Source organism: Chelon labrosus (genome assembly GCF_963514085.1).
Source record: "Chelon labrosus genome assembly, chromosome: 20".
Classification (NCBI taxonomy): Eukaryota; Metazoa; Chordata; class Actinopteri; order Mugiliformes; family Mugilidae; genus Chelon; species Chelon labrosus.
Window position 1 is genome coordinate 2,862,685 of NC_140353.1, and position 22,001 is coordinate 2,884,685.

The 22,001-nt window shown below is 41.6% G+C and overlaps 1 protein-coding gene across 1 annotated transcript; it reads right to left on the reverse strand.

Annotated features, from left to right (window-relative positions):
• Nucleotides 1-1,856: 1,856 nt before the first annotated feature.
• On the reverse strand, nucleotides 1,857-21,280 carry dnaaf9 (dynein axonemal assembly factor 9). Its single transcript, XM_084568799.1, has 38 exons — nucleotides 21,083-21,280; nucleotides 20,014-20,093; nucleotides 19,796-19,921; nucleotides 19,581-19,705; nucleotides 19,247-19,343; nucleotides 18,992-19,098; nucleotides 18,803-18,880; nucleotides 18,425-18,526; nucleotides 17,922-17,977; nucleotides 17,681-17,816; nucleotides 16,867-16,948; nucleotides 16,689-16,725; nucleotides 16,510-16,594; nucleotides 16,337-16,413; nucleotides 16,185-16,229; nucleotides 16,054-16,099; nucleotides 15,830-15,941; nucleotides 15,556-15,626; nucleotides 15,406-15,453; nucleotides 15,215-15,305; nucleotides 14,994-15,097; nucleotides 14,646-14,789; nucleotides 14,226-14,311; nucleotides 13,968-14,069; nucleotides 13,626-13,743; nucleotides 13,416-13,504; nucleotides 13,199-13,324; nucleotides 12,901-13,026; nucleotides 11,077-11,114; nucleotides 10,276-10,411; nucleotides 9,898-9,984; nucleotides 9,123-9,229; nucleotides 8,743-8,817; nucleotides 7,774-7,961; nucleotides 7,596-7,661; nucleotides 6,850-6,943; nucleotides 6,562-6,680; nucleotides 1,857-2,097 (listed from the first exon to the last, which is right to left on the reverse strand). Exons 1-37 carry the CDS (start codon nucleotides 21,136-21,138, stop codon nucleotides 6,574-6,576), a joined length of 3,450 nt encoding a protein of 1,149 aa, XP_084424925.1. The 5' UTR covers nucleotides 21,139-21,280; the 3' UTR covers nucleotides 1,857-2,097; nucleotides 6,562-6,573.
• Nucleotides 21,281-22,001: the final 721 nt, after the last annotated feature.

Genomic DNA, 22,001 nt, shown 5'->3' on the forward strand with positions numbered 1-22,001 from the left:
CACGTGGCATTATTTTGGAAGCTGTCTGTGTTTAATCCAGGTAGTAATCAGTGCTTAACAAATGAATAAGTGATTCGCTTGAAAACGGTGCTCAGCTGTGGTGCTCAGCTACATCTCACAGATCGAGAGTGGATTATTATTTTTAAGAGAAGCAAATCTGGATTTTGAAAATGATGTTTGTGTGCAATAAAAATATGATGTGAGGACAACAACTAAATCCAAGTCTTCTGTTTTCAGTTGTCACAGTAGCTCATCATTGAAATTTAGGATTTTTTGAATGGGTAACTGTCTTGGAAGCAAAATGACAGTTTGAATTAGAATTCATTTATACACCGGTCAGGCATAACATTATGACCACCTGTCTAATATTGTGCAGGTCTTGCTTGTGGTGACTCATCAGAGAATGGACATGGGCCTTCTGAGGGTGTCCTGTGGTGTCTTAAAACAGAATGTTGTTAGTGGGGGGGCCTTTGAGGGGAGGGGCCTCTGTGGTCTGTGTCTGAATTTGGAGGCCAGGTCAACACCTTGTTCTGTTCTTCATGTTTTTTTGTAGTTGTTCCTAAAGAGTTTTTGTGTGTGTGTCTGTGTCAGGCTGCATCCTGCTGGGGATGGCTGCTGCCATCAAGGAGTGTCATTGCTATGGGGTGGGGGTGCCTGGTCTGGTCCAGGTGGGTGCTACATGTCTAAGTAACATCCACACCAATGAATGCCAGGTCCAGAAGTTTCCCAGCAGAACACTGAACTGTCACAAGACGGCTTAAATGTTATTAACTTCTCCTGTCAGTGGTTTTAATGTTGTGGCTGATTGGTGTGTATGTACATACTAGCATGTATAAAGCAGTATTGGGCTAGAATGTTTTCACACATGAGAAGAAGAAACCGGACAGTCAGAATGAAGAATCTCACTAAAATAAGTGATTAGACCACATTACTTTTAGCTAGGTGTACCTAATAAACTGCCAACGTCACCACGATAGACGCAGCCAGAAACAGTCAAACCCAGGGGACAGTTTAAGTTGGAGATACCCTTCTTTCCATCCCACCAAAACATGCAACATATCACCTCATTAGCCTCGGAGCTAGAAAGAACGCCCCAGCAATCCCACGTAATAAAAGCGAACAAATCCAGCCCTGTACAGTGATCCATTGTTGTAGTGACCTGGGCCCACTCAGCAGGCTTTGGCAGACGCCAGCGGGAGCGATGAGTGTTTACATGTGGCTGTCATAATAGCCCACAAATAGCTCCGTGCCTCAGTAAAAATACAACAATGGAGGGGTGTGGAGGGAAAAAAAAAAAAAAAAAAGGGCGGTTAACGGTGGAGGAGATATGGAGAGAGCGTGCTCTAAGTGTGCTAATCGTATCTGGGAGGGTACGCTTGCCTTGAGTCGCTGGGGAGAAACTGGCGGCGCGGTGGTGGCAGCGCAGAGAGGCGAGGAAACGCTGATGTCAGAGGTTAGCCATGTGGAGGACTGTATCTGCCTGGCAACAATACAAGGACACACGGAGAGACGCTATCTTCCTTTCTCTTTAGACACAGAGACAGAGAGAGTGAGGAAATGGAGGGATATGTGGGGTGGGATTCCTCACATTCCCTCAGCACTGTTTCAGCTGCCACTTCTCCTCAGCAAAGTGAGTTAATGCTCAAAACACACAAACAGAACAAGCTCTTACACACACACACACACACACACACACACACACACACACACACACACACACCATAGACGGTCTGTTATCCCATTAACAGGGAGCTCTGTGGCTCAGGTTTGAGCGAAAGCAAAAGTACTTATGACACCGAGTACAGCAGCAGAACGGAAAACAATCGCACTGAGTGACAAAAGAGCAAACTCCGATCAGCCGTATAAATATTTAATGTATTATGTGGTGCAATAAATACAACAATTAGTTTATAAAAGCATCAGTCACAGGAAAAAAACAGAAGTTACAGTAGTTTTTTGTGCAAATGCAGTCGCTTTAGCTCACGTTCTGTGAACATCCTCAAAACAAACGTGGGAGTCAGCTTGGCACATTTGAAGTTGCTTCTCATCGCTATGTGGAGACCTCAAAAAGGTAGATTTCCTTTTACTTTGGACGTCCTGTAGATAAGGGAGGAAGAAATGAGCCCTTTGCTTTTTTTTTCTTCATAGATCTAATTCTGCCATGGAGACATGAAACGGTTCTTTTTTTTTTCCCGCTCATGGCCAGCTGGTGCGTGGCATCAGACAGAAGATATTAACCACAATTTCACCTCCATCTTCTTCTGAGAGGCTGTGAGAATTTGATAGGGCAAGTGTGTAATCTCAGGTGCGGGAACAAATAAGTACACCTGAGTGAAATCTTCTCGCCGTCTGAGGACTGCGAGGTGACGAGTGCGCGATTCCCTTTTCCACCTTGATAGGACAGAACAATTAGTATCAACGGTCCCCTGAGGCCAGAGAAGTATTTGGTCAGTCATTCCAAGCCGCCTTTTTTTTCCTCCAATAAGCACAAAAATACCATAAAAACATCAACTTCTTCAGGAAGTGCGTGTGTTCAGCACCGAAGGGCCGCTTTGAACATCGTTCAACCAGCCTCACAGTACAAGAACTTTTACATTTCCCTCCACCGAACCAATTAAAAGCAATTAACACCAAACTTTGTTTTTGTCCTATAACTTCAGCTACAGAATGGCTAGCCTCCACGTACAGGATGAAGACACCAGAGTGCTCAAGTGTTGCCAGAGGGCCGCGCAGCCGTCACACGTAGAGGCTTGTGGGGGGCTCGGTGGGGCTCCCATGTGCAATAAGTAGGAGTCACCCAACTTTAGTCACAAACTCAATCCTCCTCCTTTAGTGAGGGGGAGGGGGGCATACTTTGCAGGTTTTATATCCTCACTAGGGCTGCTGGGAGTAAACCATAAAAAATTTAAAATTTAAAAAATAAATGTTTGAAAAAAAAACGAAGCTTTTGTTCTAGAAACCTTCGGAACTTGTTTTTCATAAATAACTAAATATAAATACATCTAAGAACGGTCTTTCTATGGTACCCAGCCCTGTCCCCTCCCCCCATCCCTCCCTCCCCCCTCACATCTTTTTGGTCAGTTTGTAAGAACACCTGAATTATCCTGAGCCCGCCAGCGGCCTCCTTTGTGTGACCTTGCCTACTCTGCCCTCTGGCTCAGTAAAAACACATTGCTTTAAAGAACGACTCCACGGATTCCTTTCACCAACACTGTTGAAGGACGGATCCTCGCCTGACAACGCCTCCTCCTCCTCCTCCTCCTCCTCCTCCTCCCCGCCTAGTCCAGTTGCGGGGAGAAGGATGGAGCTCTGAACGCAGCTTTAATCTCTGCTTTTCTTAGCTGCAGCCAAGGCACTGCTGGATCAGAGAAACCTGATGTCTCGCAACGGATCAGATCCTCGAGTTTTGCGCTAGAAAAAAAGTTGCATCTGCTTTTCTTTTTTTTTTGAAGCTTGTGCGAAAAGGAAACTTTTTGTTTGCATCTAGAACGCTCAATTCACAGTCTTATAAAAATACTATTTGTTGTCTCGAGGTAATTCAAATTCTTAGCAGATATGTAAAATAAGTTGTTTTTTTTCTTTGCTGTACCAGTTTGGTGAAAGGCAATTCTGTCAGTTTATATGTGGCGTCATATTCACTTGACATCTCAACACATGCAGAATAGTGTAGACAGACTTAGTAGTAGCCGTGTATATGCGTCTATATCTGTTAGTGGTAATTCGATTTAAATCTCACAAACATCTTACATAACCCTCGACTCTTTAAGGACTCGTTTTTGATCTCTCGGCCAATTAAGAGTTTCTGTGGCTCCGCTCGCTGACGGGCAGCGGGGGTTTCAAAGTCGTGAAACTTTCAGTCTCCCGTACATCTGCCCCACAGCTATTTCACTGTCACTCAAGGTAACTCTCTGCAGTATTACATAAGCTAAGAATGACGGCAACTGTTGCTCCAAACAGACAGCTTAGAGAGTGCATCTCTGAAAAGAGGATCCAGCTTAAACGAGAGTTGTTATTTTGTCAGCGAAGGATTTAAGTTATATATTATATTATTTTTTTAAAAGCCCACTATAATCTATTTGCATTTTTTTTAACACCAGGCGTTTGTACGCACACGTAAGCGTTTTTTTTGGCATTTAATTTTACACCAAACCCTTGACTTGTTACATGAGCGACAAGCACTCAGAGCAGGGATCCAGCGGACCGCAGAATACAAGCTGTGAGAGACTGAGAATTTAGCAGCTCATTTGTTTCCCCAGCTTTGTCCTTAAAGAGCTATTTGAGGGTACCGCAAGTAGAATACATAAAATAACACAAGGAACAATTGCACTTCTTATTAAGAGTAAAAGAGAAGGACAGTAAGAGAGGAGGTAACAGACCGAGCCCCTCCTCTCCACGCTGGCCCCTCTTTTGCTGGCTATCTGGAACATGCCTGGGTGATACACGTTAGGAGGCGTACAGCACCGCTATGTTTTGTGCTATTTCATACTATCTGTGATTTGTCTAGGAGACGGCGGCACACCTAGCAGAAGACGGCACGGCTTGTTCAGATTAAAGTGGACGGATGGGGCCAGCAGCGTCGGGGCTGAGTTCAGGCTCAGAATTATTTGAATCTGCACGGACAGACAGAGAGGTCATCTGGAGGAAAATAGCTCGCTATAAACGTAATCACTCTGTTCGTCTGGAAGAGTGAAAAAATGATCAGTTGTTTCAATTGTACTGACGGCTGACGGCGCTGTCAGACTGACGTGTACGTTTATTTTTGGTTGCCGGCGGCTGAGACACGTTTCTTACATCAGAAAGCTTTCGTCTCACCAGCAGACTTTGCTGTGAATTAGGTGATGAACTTCAAATATACTCTGAGCAGAAACCTCATTCCTCTACTAACAGGCATTTTTTTTGGTAAGCTGGTCAATGTACGCTGCAGCCGTAAGCAACGACCAATTGACCCAAACATTGTTTAGTCTCCATGTTACACTGCTAACCCCATAGTGAATGAAAGCCATCCATCTCCAGATACTGTGACAGGGCTCCGACACATTCTCAGCTTCTAAACATTTTTCAAGCTTTTGTACTGTTCTTATAATTTAAGTAGCGTTTACTGCACCTATATATATGCAGCTGCACAAATAGCAGCACAAGACAATCTTCAGATTGTTTATCAAATGATTTTTCTTACTAGTCATTAAATTTCAAAACCTGTGTAGGAGCCCTGGTAAGAGGAAGACATGCATAGAACATTAGTGTGTTACACCATCGCAGAGAAAACAGCAGCATAACTACTCATTTAAACAGGACACTAAGGCTGAGTCTCTGGAACATCACACCACTGATACAAAGCCTGATACCTTTTACTAACGACTCCGATCATGTTTACCCCTAATTACCCCCCAAAAACAATAAAGTGAATCAAGGTTTTTCCAGACAGCTTCCTTTTTTCCCCCCGGTCCTACCCAAACGTATCGACACAAAAGATTATGGGAATGTTCACACTTATAACAAAAGCAACAAACGGAATGGTGCAATGTGTGATCCACAGCCGGCTGCACTGACGCTGAGCTTAACATCCTCCATCTATCCATCTATATAGTACCTCACTGTTTAGTAGCAGCAGTACAACGAGCAGGATACGCTGCTCTGAGGAAATGTTTCTGAGGGACGTGGAAGCTGGAAGCTTGGAGTGGTTCAACGCGTTTTGCGACAGCTGTTACGCAACAGGGACAGATCAGTTTTATTGCACTTTCATGAGATTCACTTCAGGAGTCTTAAAATAAAGCAGTGGGACGGCGTATAGCTATGTGATTAATGGCCTCATTCATCAGCTGTCTGCAGCCAACAGGCTGTCTAATGTTTACAGCTCTATGGCCAAGCGCTGCCTCTGCCGCAGCGTGGCTTTGCAGACAAGCTAACAGGTGGACCGTGGATTGGGTGACAACAGAGGAGGAGCGATTCTTGAGAAACCCCACCAGGGAGCCCACAAGAATCACACGGCTACCCAGAAATAGAAGCATTAATTTGCCAACTGTGATGAAGAGAAACACACACGGGCTGTAGGAGTGTGTGGTTTGGAAATTCCCTTCAATTGTGAAAGTCTCATAGCTCGCAGGCTTCATGGCGTAATCACGCTAAAACTATCTGGAAACATGGGGCTCTTGTGTGACGTTATGTTTCAGATTTGTCTGCAGTTGTGAGCAAGTCCCTGTCAAACATCCCTGCCCTGATCTGAATTAATACAAGTGACCACATCAACTCGTCACTTCCACTTCATAACAATGTTCCCGGGCTCAACTGTTCAATAAATAGTGAAGCAAGAAGTAAGGCAAACAGCCACACTATGACATAACCGGACTTGATAGGTTTATGCTACCTCACAGGGAAACAAAGTGACATAGCACATAGATGAATGGAGTAGACTTCTAGCAGCTGCAGTTACTCAAGATTCATGCGGTGTGAACACACATTGACCATTCTAGTGGAGTGTTCAGTACGTAACCCCCGTGCCCTCCCCGTCCCTCCCGCAGTGCTTCCCTTAAAACTTCAACAAGACAGATGGAGTGAACGTACACACGCACTCCATCATGGTTCAAACAGGTCGGGCTGGCCCTGCAGCTCCAGCTGACGGTTGAATTGGTCGATCTCTTTGTTGGCCTCAGCGATATACTCTTTGATAAACTCGTCCATGTCTGGAGTGAAAGCGATGTAGGGAAAACGACAAACCAGAGCACACAGATGCAGCCACATCTGCAGAGTGACCATGTGTCTAAATGTCAGCCTCCTATCCACATTAACGGTTGTTTAAAACGTATTTGTGCCTGATTGGGTGTAACTGGGATTCAACAATGGAAAGGATACTGGGATGGAAGCTTCTTTTCTCCCCGAAGATGTCAAGATATTGATAGCCGTTGTAGAAGTAGCCTGGTGGTAGTGGGTCCAAGTGTCGGGTCACCTGAAGAAAAACATCAAGTCAATATCAAGTTCAGATTATTGATCCCACATTAATAACCCTGGATTTCCACAGGAGGCGGCCATGTTGCAGCTGGCTATGTTCTGTCCTTTGCATGGCTTTAAAGCCCACTGGAAGCAATTCAGAAGCTGAGAGTTTTGTCTGCGTCTAGCTGTTAGTTTGCTGATTGGGTCATTTTTAAGTGTTCACCAGTGTTCTCATCCTGTTAGCTCTCAGGCTCCGGTGGCCGTGTCACAACCAAAAAGCCGCCTGCTGTGGATATTAGAGGTAACACTTCTCAAACTAGCCCAAGCTTTTCTTTTCAAGTCATTTTGCTCTTTGGCACCTTTTATAAAGTAATTATTTTCCATTACATCATACATTATTATAGTTTACATTCTGAATGTCCTACCACTGTGACAGTATTACACCTTATATTCTGACTACACCCTTTATTTATTTTCTATGCTCAGAGTTAAGTTTATTTTCTTTATTTTAGTTTAGTAGTTTATTTCAGTTGTGTGACGGGAACTCGTAAAGTCAGAACTTCATTACTCAGCGGAACCTTTGCTGTGTATACGACAATAAACTTGTTGAATCTTTTGCAGATGAACACAGCTCCCTGCAGTTTCGAGCTCGTAAACTTGACACTCACGTGTATGTTCTTGATTTCTTGTGTTGAGAGAGTATTTTTAGTCTTCCTTGCCTTCTCTGTCTGCCTCTGTAAACATCAATAAGGAACAACAGCCTTGTGGTTAGCACATTTCATTTCCCTACACCTGATTCAAGCTACATGACAGTATATTTATACAGAGAGTGTACTGGGAAGTTACCGGCTTGGCACACAGTCTCAGCCAGTCCTTCAGTCCATCCTCACGGAGGCCGACACCATCAAAGATCAGGAAACAGGAAGTGTTGGTCTCTTTGGGGCCTGGGGTCACAGGGTCAATGCTTTGCTCTGGGAGGACACTCAGGCTCCCACTCACGACATTGTAGCTCACCTCCATCAGTTGGTCTGAGTCTGGAGGTGTCAGAGATGAAGGAGCTCAGATTCAAGTCTCATAAAGTTCGCACCTTGTGTAACACCTGCTACAGCGGCTTCATATAGTACCCAGCATGCTGTTGGTGGGGTGTTAATGTTTTAGAATCCATAAAGTCCCTCTGATCCCAAAATGGCTCACAGAATTCACATGTAGAACAAAACGTAATAAATTATAGCAAATATGTTCTAATTCAATGATGTGTAGAATGTAAAACAGCTAAATACAAAAACCAAAGTAAAATGACATTAATGATACGCTACCCTAAAGACAGTGACTGAGATACACACTGAGGAAATGTGAGTAGTCGTCTCAGGATCATCCAGCAGCCACACTCATTTCATACTGCACTTTCCAAACTATACAAATATCCGCACATTCGTTGTACATCTTCTCACAGGCACCTGCACTCTCTCCTCATGCAACACCTCCATACAGGTCTTTAAATCAAAAAGGAGTGAGAAAAAACTACGTGGAGGAAACCAAACCAGTGCACTATGAGCTGAATCCTAAACACCAGACACCAGAGCAACAAGCGAGCAGTATTTCCTACCGTCTGGAGCTCCTTGCCTGCCTTGAGAGAAACCTTTTCTCTAATAATTTCCCCAAGACTGGGAAATGCAAATGCAGGTGAAATATTTACCAAGGGAAGAAGTCACATTTGTTTAGTAACGCTTATCATTAGCAAGTTCTGATCTGAAAAAATGTCAAAGGTTGTGTATTTTATAAGATGAAAATGAAATGAAAATATGAAGTACTTACCGGAAAACTTGACTTTTCCCCAAATATTGTACACATTTCCTCGGAATGGGCTCGGCCTTAGTGATGACTTGATCGCTAGAGGGAAAATATAAGAGTTTTAGTAGCGACTGTTGTCAAACAAGTCATAAAATCTAACAATAATATTGGAAAGCAAGATTGGTGAAAAGAATTGTAAGTGCATCCTTAGGGAACACAGATTATTTCACATCAACGGCTGATAATTACTTTGAGACCTCAGCTGTCTCCATATTTGGAGAGAAAGACAGCTTATGTAATCATAACCTAATCCTGCCAGCTCATATCTGGAGCTTCTGTCACGTGTAAAGAGTAAAAAAAAAATTATAGAAAAGGAGGGAGGGGGAGCTTTCTTTCCATCTCACCTTTACAGCGGGTGACAAACAGAGGCCTCTCTAGGGGCCGGCTGAAAGCCACACGCTGCTGGGTGAGGACCAGAGTCCCGGAACCAGAAAAGAAGCGTCCTTTGCACCTGGAACAAAGAACATGTGCACATTATACAAATGGTGAGAAAGTTAAGTGCAGAGCAAGCCAAATGTTTGGGCTACATTTTGTCTTTGGCTGGAAAGTTGTTTACACTACCAGCTGCTCACAGAAAAGAGGCCAGTGTATTTGATTTGCTGGCGAAAGTGAGGGTGCGAATGACTCGATCTGTAAATGTAGATACTCGTGTCAGTAGGTGAAAAGGTTTCCTGTACTGGTCTAAGAGCGAAGGACGTGTAAGAAGCCCTTCAAACACAGCACACAGACATTAATGCTGGAAGATGAGTGAATTAAAGAGCCAGACTACCCAGAGTATGATCTGAGGGGAGGATTTAGCAGAGGTACATATTAGGCTGACCATCGAGGCATGAAGGCTAAATGGACCAGTTCCAAGGGGAAAGAGACCCCCTCTGTGTACATGGCAACTGCGTGGCCAACAGCTTGTTACTGTGCTGCCAGAAGGCAACTGGTGATAGAACACGAGATGCCCTGAGGGGCTTTACAGCAATCAGCAGCCGATACCCCACCACTGCAGCTGAGTGGCAATTAAACTGCAGGGAGGCAGAACTGAGGGAAGCCAAGGCAGGAATGAATCTGTCGTTCAGCAGCCAAAAAGGTGTTTGAGTGTGGATACAGGAGGACACGCGGTTGTCTTACCATCCAGGGTAGAGGACGTAACGTGCTCTCAGCATCTGCGGCTCACTGAAGCTGCTGTCAGACAATATCGGAGTCACATCTTCATTCCTAAAGACAGAAAAGAAGTATACTTTACTTTCAATGATAAACTGTAAAATGTCCAGAAATATAAGCATATATAAACAATTACTTATTAAATACCCTCTATCCATAAGAGGCATTTAACATCAAGAATGAAATATTGTTTTACAATATGCCGAGCAGTCCTCGGACCCAACAGACTCAAACATAAGACTCAAAAAGTGGAATACAATGTAGCCTAGAGTGAATATTTTAGGCGAAGATAAAAGCGGTTAAGTGACAGCGTGCAGCATTGATCATGATTCTGTGGGCGCCTACCTGGTGACAGCTCCTCTCTCTGCCAGTATGAAGGCAGCGGTGGGGTTGGCAGAGCGTACCAACTGCTGAACATGCTGCATGAGAGGGTGCTTCTTCTCTGCTGTCAGCCCAGTGAACACCACTGTACTCACAACACCTGACACACAACGAGGGCGAGAAAAAAAAAAAAACAGAAAAAGAAAATGTGAATGTGAATTCTGGGAGAAAATGGATCACTTTCCTGAAAATACAAAACGCTGTCTCTTGCCACTGCTGAAATACCATATTTTACACTAGGTTTGATTCAGTGGCTGCTACTACTACTGCTGCTGCTACTGCTGCTGGAAGCTCAACTGACATGTTGTTTTCTTCAAACGACTGAAACACCATAAATGGCATAATGGGGGATTTTGAAACAGGTTGTGGTGATTGTTCATTCCATCAGACAGCCTTGTTTATGGATCCAGAAACAAAGATGATAATGTTGATGACAGTAATCCAAAATAAAAATTATGTAATTTCAGATAAAATTTGAATATTAACTGTAAAATCATAAACTTTCACTGATGCTCGGGGGAAAGTGTTACTGTGAATGTGTGATGTTTCAAGGTGACTTTCATTCTCCCTACAACAAGAGGTCCCTCTCCAACAGATTTCACAAGTAAAAGTCCCTTGATTCAGCATTTAACACTATTTAAATCACCTGATATTTTTTCTGTTAATCAAGAAATTGTATTAATAAACAAAACACAATGTGGCTTTAAAAGAATGTATGTGTTTTATTGTTGGGAAGGAAGTAGTAAAATGCAACAATTGACTAACCTTGACTGCACTGCTCCAACAGCTTAGGAAAAGCAAACCTAAAGAGACGAGAGACAGAAGGACTTAAGTTAAATATGCAGTATATCTGAGGATAGTGCTATCAGCTGGCCAAATTAAAATATAATTTAACCGCTGCACTGTAGATATGACTACAAGGTTAATGTACAAGATCTGTGTTTTAATTTATTCATTAAAAATCCTCTTTATTTAACCTTCGCTTGCACAGTATCATCACTAGAGAGAAGTCTATTTATGACTGATGTTTGCATGCCAAAGTTGTGCAGCAATAAACAGACTAATTCCATGTTATGGCCCTTGGCTAGCAAGCCCCCCCCCCCGCCCCGTCCCGTCCCGTCCACGTTGAGGCATTTTTCATGGCATGACATTATGGCTATGACTGGCAACTGACCAATGTAAAAGCTTTCTGTAATCCAATTTATATTATTTATTTTAATAATTCATCCCAAGTTTTCCGATCGATCAGTGTTACACAACGCTTTCTGAACAGCCACTGCGAGCCAAGTCTCCCTCCCGCCACCACAGACCCTCTGCTGCAGCTCTCAGGGAGCCTGCAGGCTGGTGGATCAGCAATTTGAAAGGCATTTATCTTTCCTGTCCTGATGTAATGAACTGTCTACATCCATCACAAAGAATAGATCATGACTGACTGATGAGCTTCAGTGAGGAGGGTGTGTTGGTCGCACATGTGGATCTGAGGGCTTAAAGGGGCTATGCTGAAGGGGGTGACAGTCGGGTCAAGCCTAAGCTGGGCTAACCACACCCAATTAGCGGGACAGTAAGGGTCCATAGACTTCCACACAATCTATAGCAAGAGAGTGACAGGGGGCTTTCTGAAGATGGCTCAAATGGAAAAGTCATTGCTAAGCGCATTGCTAACTAAACCACCTATTACACATTTTTTCCACTGCTGAACAACAAGCCGTTTGACTGGAGGGTCATTACAGCATGTTTGGGCACACGATCCAAAATATCTGCAAGATTTATTATTGATGCTCAGCTTTGTGAACAATCACTGTGTTTACAATGATCATTTTATACGGTTATCTCAGACCCGTGTGTGACAGCTGAGATGGGCTCCAGCCTCCCGTAACCCTCCAGAGGACAAGTGATGATAGATAATTGATAGATGGATATTTATGTCATTATTTAGTGTTTATGATTGTTACTTTTCAGAATCGAATACAGGATGTTTGCTATAACACTTTAACGTTTTCCAATTGAATTCCTGGTGCAGACAGACAATGGCAGTAGTCCTCAAAGCATGTTGTATAAAGCAGACCCTCTAGATTGAATTCATCTGTGTGTCAGTATCACTGGCCAATCCAGTTTGCTTGTGCACTGGAAAACAACCTATTAACCGGAGTGGTATGTCATATTGTGTGGAGCAGCTCAGTCAATCTAGGACACCGACAAGCTCAGTAAGCTACATCTAAAGCCTGTAACAAAAGGAGAGTGAGATTAAATGTGGGGCTGATCCCCTCTGTAAAAGGGACCCGGCCGCAACTTTTAACAGTTAAAAATGTCATGTAACCTTATCCTAGAAACCCCCAGGGCTTCAACAATTTATCAACATCCAGCACTATCTGTAATCATCTGCTCTGTCTGTGTTACTCAAAAATATTTTAACAATGGTTTGTTTTAGCTTATGTAACCTCTTTAACTTTGCACAGAGGGTCAAAATATGCCTTAATGCGCGGTTAACATTTGCCGCTAGCTGTTCACCTTTGCTCATTGCTATTTACTTTATCCTGTCAAAGCTCGTTTCATGTGTTACGTGGCAGAGTCGAGACCCGGAAAACTTACCTGTGCTCCATACAGGAGGCGAGGGGGTTCACACAGGCAGTGACGGCGCCAATGGTGAAACACGCCTGGACGACCGGGTCGGGGTGGAAGAGCACGGCCTGGACCACATCCAGAACATCCGTGTATCTGCGAAGTCAAGATTTCAATTGATCTGAATACCACAACAAACAAAGCAATGTACTCAATAGCATTAAAGTTACAGACTAATGAATGAATGTCAGATGGTTATTTTCACATATTTTGTGGATTTAATGCTTCTTTAGCTCAGTTCTGCTTTGCTGGATGACTGCTTTCTTACCCAGGTGAGAGCAGCAACAGACGAGGCTTGCCTCTTGTGCCTCTCTGGCTCTCTAGGAAGCTGGACAAATACTGCTGGAGGTGAGAGGCTGAAAAGCTGTTCAGACCAGGCTCATACACCACCAACCTGTGGATGTAAAGATTGAGAGTATTATTTAATTGTGCATTTTTTAAAATTTTTAATATTATGATTTTATATCGAAGATAAAACCTCCTACTTTTCGCACTCCTTGTTTAGTTGGACGAGGAAGTTGCAAAGTCGCTCCTTATGGCTTCCTGGCAGTCCAGTGATGATGGTGATGACAACCTTTTGACAAAAGCCAGATATTAATAACTGTGTTAGGTTTACCGTGATTAAATTAAAAAAAGAAAAACTGTTTACTGTAGCTACACTGTTCCTCCACTGCGTCTAAAGTCCATGCACTCACCTTGTCTGCATGGCTGGACCCTGGTTTCCTCAGCTCTGCAGAGGGGAAGAGCACCCCCAGGTGGTCATACAGAATGGGCTCGGGACCAATGCTACTCAGGGCAAAGTGCTGAAGAAACCTTAGAAAGGTCAGGAATGTGGACACAAATTATTGGCAAGTGTGTAGTGATCATTCATTTGTGTTATTTTGTCAGGTTAGATGGTCAGCGCTGATAAAAACAGTAGATCAGGAAGGAGAGGCTTAAATGCTATTTTGGGAGTACATACTCATGATTAAGCAATACCTAGCATCAGGTTTTATTACTTGTTTAGTGCCACTCTGAGGCACTCGGTGTGTACTAACATTTCCTGCTCTGGCAGCTGGGAGTATGAAGTCTTCAGGCTGCCTCTGCGTTTGGCCACTGGTGGCTCCTGACTGTCGTGTAGTTTCTGCAGCCTGGTGTGCCTGACAGAAAAAAAATAAATAAACAAATAAATCTTTCTAATTTCTTTTATGAGCATTTCATGGACAGATGTCAGTATAATTATGGAAACTGGAAACTATTCAACCAATTATACTTTGTGATAACTGAAACTGGTAACGTAAAATCTGTCTCCTTACATGTTTTTCTGGTTCCAGGTCAGGTGTTCTTGCTCCAACACATGCAGAGTTAGTCCAGACTCAGAGTTTTTCCACACGGACAACACCTACAACAAAAAAATAAAAGCTGTATCTTTAATGGGCAGGATATGAAGAGGAAGTGGGCATTAACGTTTCATTCGAATCATTTAAGCATACAGTTGTAATGTACCTTAAGCACGAAAAACAATGTAAAACCAATGCACACATTTCAAACATTCAGATGAAAATTCCAAATAACAATAATTGAGTCAAACTGAAATCAAGAATTTACAAGTAAAACCTGAATTTTGTTTTTTCACCATATCATAAACTTAATTTTGTGAACAACTATAAATGAGCTCATATGTATCATCCCTCTGAAAGGTGTCAGAGGTCTCTCTCTCTCTCTTTAGGTCTCACCTGGGAATAGAAGGCCCTGTGGCTCTTAGACCTAGGCTGCAGGGCAAAGACCAGACACTGATCAGAGCTGTGGAGAGGGAACGGGAGGTGTGGCAGCAGGCTGGCGTCGTATTCGACAAAGAGAGAAGCCACGGCGCTGTACTCCTGGTAAGAAGAGGACACAGAAATCACACATATGTAGGTACCAGGAGTTCAACGGTACATGCATATGTACAGCATGATCCAGTCAGTTAAATTAAATTAACAATGAGCAAGCAGCTCTGGTACAGAAAAAAAGTCTACTGTGCAGCTTACCACACAACACAACTGATATTTTTTTCAAGAAAAACACATAATAAATATACATACCGGATGATGGAACTTGATGTTGCTGATGTGATCCTTGGACAGAGTAATGCTGCCATACTGAGAATGGACAAACAGGATCCCCTCCGAGAAGAAAATGATCTTCCCTAAAATTAAATTTGAATGAATAATTAATTATGTCACATAATGTACAACTCTGGTCCAAGTTCAAGACAAGATTACAAAATAACTCCAAACATTTACTACATGTGTAAGACGGTCACCTTCTTCAGGTGTGGAGAGCTGGCTGCTGGAGAACACATACGCAGCATCTGCGTCGGTCAGAACAGTTCCCAGACAGGTGCCATCCTCTTTCTGTTTAAAACACATATTTTAGGTCATTATGATAAACACAACTACTGAATATAGACTACCAAATATCAAAGAACTTTGAGTACAAGGCTTCTGGACTTACCTTAGTGAGCTGTTGAGCTTGCTCAGACTGCTTGACATCAGATTCCATCTGAAAACAACATTAAGCATTAACATGTGTAATTACTTTAAACATATGTTCTGTATTGTATTTTACATTCATGGCCATTTTATTTTTCAGCACAACACACACCAGCCAGCAGGCGTAGCGAGGCACGGTTGTAGTCAGGATGGTGTAGCAGCTGTCTGAGGACACAGTGCCATCTGCAGGACAAGAAGACAAGAAGAATCAGACACAGAAGATGAACGACCAATAAAATCATCATGGAAGGGAATAAGACTTATTTAAACTTTTTTTTGTTAACAGTGACCCGTGGATTTGTTCTGCTAACTATGTTAATCAAATTTCCTTTGTGGATTCAACCAGCAGTCCATTCTAATTAGTCATAATCTGATCAATATCGTACCTCTCTGTTGAATGTTGATACTGGACTCTAAGAAGGATTCAGAGAAGACCACAGAGCCCAGGTCTCCCATGTTCCTCTGCAGATCTGGGATGTCATGGACAACCAGGGATGCCTTAAAGAAAGTAGAATTAATAAAAGAAAAAACACAGAAAGCTGTGTACATGTGTTGTTTCATTGCTATCCTGTATTAAAATAAATAGTAATGATATGCTTCTGAAACTTACTGTTTTTATAACATAACGGCTGTCTTTATCAGTCAGTGGAATTATTCTGGGGAAAAAAAAAGTGTCAGTTTAGGACTTTTATAACAAAACCCAAACACATTCAAAGAACCGTAAGGATTGTTAACACTCACTTCCCTTGGTTATTCACAGCCTGAATGCTGAATTCACATTTGGACCTTAGAGAGAAAACACATAACGAAAACGTACATTAATAAAATGAATTTCAAGCTGCAGTGTAGTTGTCTTATACAGTTGACAAAGGTGAAAAAATATAAATCTGTACCTGAGAGAACTGCGGTACTGACTTAAGTTGTATGCATCCAACCCCATCAGAAAGGTGTTCTCTGCCACATCTTTAGCCTACAAAAATATTAGGGTTAGGGTTAATGAGCAACTGTACATGTTACAGTACATGCTATAAAACCAATGTAAAATGCGGGCTCTTTTTTTTGTTACCTTGGTAGCACTGGTTGTAGAGGAGTAACATTTGATTCCTGAAAGGACTGCTTCAACAGCTGCTGAATAAATCTGCGACAAAAGTCTGAAAATATATTTTTTTACTTTAGACATTCTCAAAACTTTTACAGCAAATAAAGAAAAAAAAATATCATGTAATAAAAAATTAAATCACTCACAAGACTTCTGTTTGCTTTTGTTCTGTGTTTTTGTTTCCTGTGGAAGAAAAACACGCACATAACGAACAAATTATAGACTCAGATGCCACTAGTTATTTAAAATATAAGAAAATGCTATTTTACAAATATGCAGGTAATATGCAGTATAACACAAGCGAAGTAATACACTAAACCTCACCGAGGTACGGGGTGTGGGTGGTTCCAAAGAAATAGGTTCGGGAGCAGGCGAGAGGTCCTTTGGGGGCCACACACTGCAAAAGCTGATGGGATAAAACGTGTTAGTTTGAATTATACTCGCCACAGCAGCATGTTCCCAGTTAACCAATGACGCAAAATTGCCCATATGTCATTTTTATAGGAGACATAGGATCGGCAATAATGTTTCTTGCCACATGACGATGATTTATCAAAATAATACTGACTACTGGTTGTACCAAATTGCTTCAGCAGATGGTGCTGCAGCAAATCTTTCTCTTTTCTCTCTTTCACTTGAATACCATTATTTATTGAACTTTACTTTTTGTACTTTTTGTAATGTTCATTAATTATACAGATTTTGAAGTTATAGTTAACCTGTCCAGTTGTATTTATCAATAACAGAATACAGATAAAAAATTCACTTGCATATGTTTATCTACTCTTCTGTGCATTCTGTATAGTAATATATTGTAGAAGTAGTTAATAGTAAAATGAGTGAAGTGTAGTTGTAGTAGTAGTAGAAGTAGTCATTGTCTGTGTTTCGTCAGCATATATATAGAACAATGGAATTAGTAGAAACAACTCTGTCTGTAACATACTGAGGAAGTGACAATAAACATGACTTGAATCTTAATTAGACACAGTGGAAAAACAGTTTGCAATACTGGAGAGTGCTGACAGTGGCAAGTGTCCTGCTTTACCAAACACATTGGCACAAGCCCAGATTTGAATAAGTGTGATATAGTAATGTAAATGTGAGTGTTGTTGTCCTTCACCGAGGTGCCGCTTCTCACCATGTGTCTGGCTGCAGAACCCTGAGGCCCTGTGCTGCGGACCTGATGACTCTCTGACGGAAAGTTAAAAGAATAACTCTTCAGTTCCTCCTCCGAGGAATGTTTCCCAAACAACACAAACGGCTGCCGACTTGTACTGTAACAAAGAAATATTTGATTTGGCAATAGTATTCTTTCATTCTACAACTGTAGACTATACAAGAACATAACTTGATGCATTTGACACTGTTATAAAGAACACCTTTTGTCTGTGATGTTGCTTGAGATCAGTCCATGAGAGTAATATGTACGAAATGCCTGTGGATTGATGAGAATACAGGTTATGATCACACAAGTACACTGCACTACTGTAAGACCAGACCATGGACAATGCTGGCTAAAAACACTGTTGTAAATTAAATAAAACTTAATCGGACTACGGCTCAATATTCTCTCAGCCATCACCTTTGGCATGTCCAAGTTCAGTTTGCAGGAAGTGGAAATGGACTACAATGCTCTCCAGAGAAAGTGGTTCAAATACACTTCCCATAATTTCCCAGTTTGGGATTAATAAAGTATCTATCTTCTAAAAATATATTTCAGTACAGCACAACTCACAAACACAGTTGGTTATTAATCTTCTTTTCACATCTGATTTTATTAAGATAAGTTATTTGGACACATGTTCCAAAACCATATATTTAAAAATTAGTAATATCTTTAGATATTGTTCTCTTTAATAGGAATATGCAGATATAAACCTACCTCTCCTGCTTGTGCTTCTGACAGCTCCAAGATAGAGAGATGACTCTCCAGGTCCATGCTGGAGAAAAAGCCACTCCACTGCTTCTCAAAGGTCACCAAGTCCTATAACAACAAACAGCGCCTACGTTAGAGTACATATCTTATTAACTGGTTAGGTTCAAGCCTTTACAGACTTGAGATGACCCTGAACCAGCCAAAGAAATGACGACTGCATTAAAACCATTATGATTCAATTTGTTGGAAAATATATTTTTAGATACTGTAACTGACAAGGAGGACACATTTCATAATTTAGTCAATTCTTAAGAAACGTTTTTTAAAAAAAGTATGCATAGTTCTTAATTAAAGCAACTGACTTATGGGCACTGTGTCTGTTACCTCTGAGAGGAGGCCATCCAGGGACACCGGGTCAAGCCTGTTGTAAACCTTCCACAGCTTCTCACTCATGTCCATTAGCTGCAAAAGCACAAATATATAAAACCAAATGAAACAAGAAGCATGGGACCACAAGATCATACGCATTCTGTTTGTTCCTTTCTGGTGGCGTTATTTTTCATTTCAAAATACCTTGTATTTCGTGGTAAAAAGGCTTCCTCCACCGATGCCTTCTAGGGCAAAGGCTTGAATCAGGGGCCACTTTTCCACCATAAACATATCAAACCTTTGGGTGTGTCCTAAAATAAACAACAGGGCAAGTAAGACTTCCTTTTACTGGTGGCGTAATTATAACTAATGAATCTACATTGTACTATAACTTATTGAGATGTACAGTGATTCAAACGAAAACAATTCATGTTTAGATGAAGCTGTGATGATCCATACCCTGGGAACTGTAAGGTACTCCGATACGACAGCAATCCTGCACCATTGTGACAAAACTGGAGATTTTGAATTCCTCTGCAGCTTCTTCATCTTCATACTGTGTGTGTAGAAAAGAAACTTCAGGGGTTGTCAACTTGAGAAAGGCGTTAATCTCAGCTGTGCACAAATTGTAGGCACTTTGGAAAACAACTATGCAACTGATTGTGCAGTCATTTCGAGGTGGATATGACAATATTTAAATACTGTGGACATGGTTCACACGCTTAGCTCGGGCATACAGGAAGTGTAATAAACAGGAATGATAGGTTTATAAGGGAAGGGAAACGTTTTGGACCTCTGCCTCGGTCATGCAGTAGAGATGCAGGTTCCTCCAGTGTGACACATATGGTAACAGGTAACTGTAGTTTAGTGGGTTGCAGTACAGGTGAACACACTCCGCCTTAATCAGCAGGATCACATCTGGAAAAGAGACATGCGCAGTGTCAAGAGTAGATAAATACAAAAGCAAATGACACAAATATGATGACAAACACAGAGATCAACACTCACCATCCAGCATTTCTTCGGGAAATTCCTCAAGGACATTTTCCAGATTCACCTGATTCCGTCCGTATAGTCCATAAAAAAGGAACTTGGCCAGCTCAGTGCATCCTTCATTGTATCTGCTGTCAATTCCTATGACAGACAAAAAAAGACTTTGGAATGGCCACGCGAATGCAATGCAGTTAACCGGGCCAGATAAACAATCTAAAAACTACTTAACATACCTAGAGAGCACAGGATGCCATCGGGGGCGGCAGCACCACCCTCGCAGAGCAGAGCTTGAACTTGACGCAGGCGACAGCAGCTGGAACACGTGACAATAAAAAATGTAAAATAAGAATACTGTCATGGATTTGCTGGCTACTAATACAAAACTCTCGAGTACATTTTAAGCAAAAGGGTTCATTCTTAACTTTGGAAAGAACAGTTTCAAATTAAACTAGTTAAGTTGGAAATTAGATTTTGTTTAAACAAAGCTTTTCCCTGAATACACGCTCGCAGTTATATTTTTATTTATTTATTCAAGATCAGTGTTACATTTTTAATTTCAGGTTGTTTGTTTTAGGAAACCCAAGTACATTTACTCAAGTACTGCATGTGAGTACAGTTCTGTGGTATGAATACTTGGTTATTTCTATTTTATGCCACTTTCCATAATAAAATTGGTAAAGACATTTCCAACATTACTGGCTTATATGATATCATACAAAACGCAGTGTGTGCTCTGGGTCACATTTCAGGTGTTTATGAGTCGATGACAGTTAAACCAAATACTGACTCTCCTTCTAAACTTCTCATGTGGTGTCATTTCAAAAAATGCTCAAATAATTAAATAACTGAACATCTCACCACCAATCACAGATAGAGGAAAAGTCCCACCTGGAAACACCTCAGATTTATCTGCTGTCTCTTTATATTTATATTACTTTTATATGTTGCTGTCAATACCTCTATGACTACATTTTTTATACAAGACCTTTATTATTAATTAAGTATTTTTACATTGCTGAATATCTGAATACATTACACACTGAACACATTAACGGTAGGGTTTGGCAATAAATCATGGGATGTAGGATATCTCTAAGAATGGATGCTAATAGCATAGCCGGCTAATATAAAACTGCATAACCACCTCGCTAACGTTAGCATTATTGATAACATTAGCTACATGATAACTGACGTTGGAACGTCGATTATTAACGGACAACGGCTCGTGCTAACGTTAGCCGGGCTAGCTTGACAGCTTCCGTCGAGCGTTTTCTGTAAACACAACCTCGATATAAGCATTACCTGACGGCTGTGTTGATGCCAGAGAACTTCCCGTTCACTCTCCTTATACCGGCCATTGCAACTGTTATCACGGCACAACACGAAATCGAACGGCGTAGTTATTTTTCTCCTTTGAGGCCGACAAACTACATTTTCTTCTCCATCACCCTGGAGAATGTCTACACAAGATAGCGTAGCAACGGGGCGAACCATTCGATGGTCAGGTGGGACCAGAACAGCTTATCTACACTTCCGGGAAATCCTGACACAATAAATCACTGGTTATTTTTACATCCAGTATTTTACTCACTGGTATGCTATTTTATCTCATTTCAGCCAATTTAATCTATTAAGAGACGGATGTTTATGAACTCAACAGATGATTTACCCCCATTTCACCATAGTACTGCCTTGTTTGGGCCGCTTTGACAGCAGCCAGCAGCCCGCAGCTGCAGGTGATGGTGCAATCCCCTAGCAATCTCAGTTGTAGAATATGGGGGAAATCCTGCCCATGCTGTAGTTATATTTATTACTTTTATGACGCTATTATAACCTAAACAAATGCAATATTATATTTTTTTTATTCATTATTCATATTTATTCCTATATATATATATATATATATATTTTTTTTTTTTTTTGCTATAGGAAAGGAAGTTCAGTTTTAAGCATTTTATCAGATAAGTTGCCACTTTGGCTCACATCTTTTCCTGCTCTGCAAAACACACTATTGTTATGGATGACTGTCTGCAGTGTGGATGATTCAGCATTAATCTACGAGAGAAACAATCACAGGATGTCTTGCAGACTAGTTTTATTGTGCAGAGGGCACTTAACGTAGTAGATTAAGGCAGAAAAAAAAAGGAAACGGAATCAGACAAAGTGATTATGTGTTTGCAAAGTCTCTCAGTGGTTCAACTCAAACTAAAGTTTTAAAACG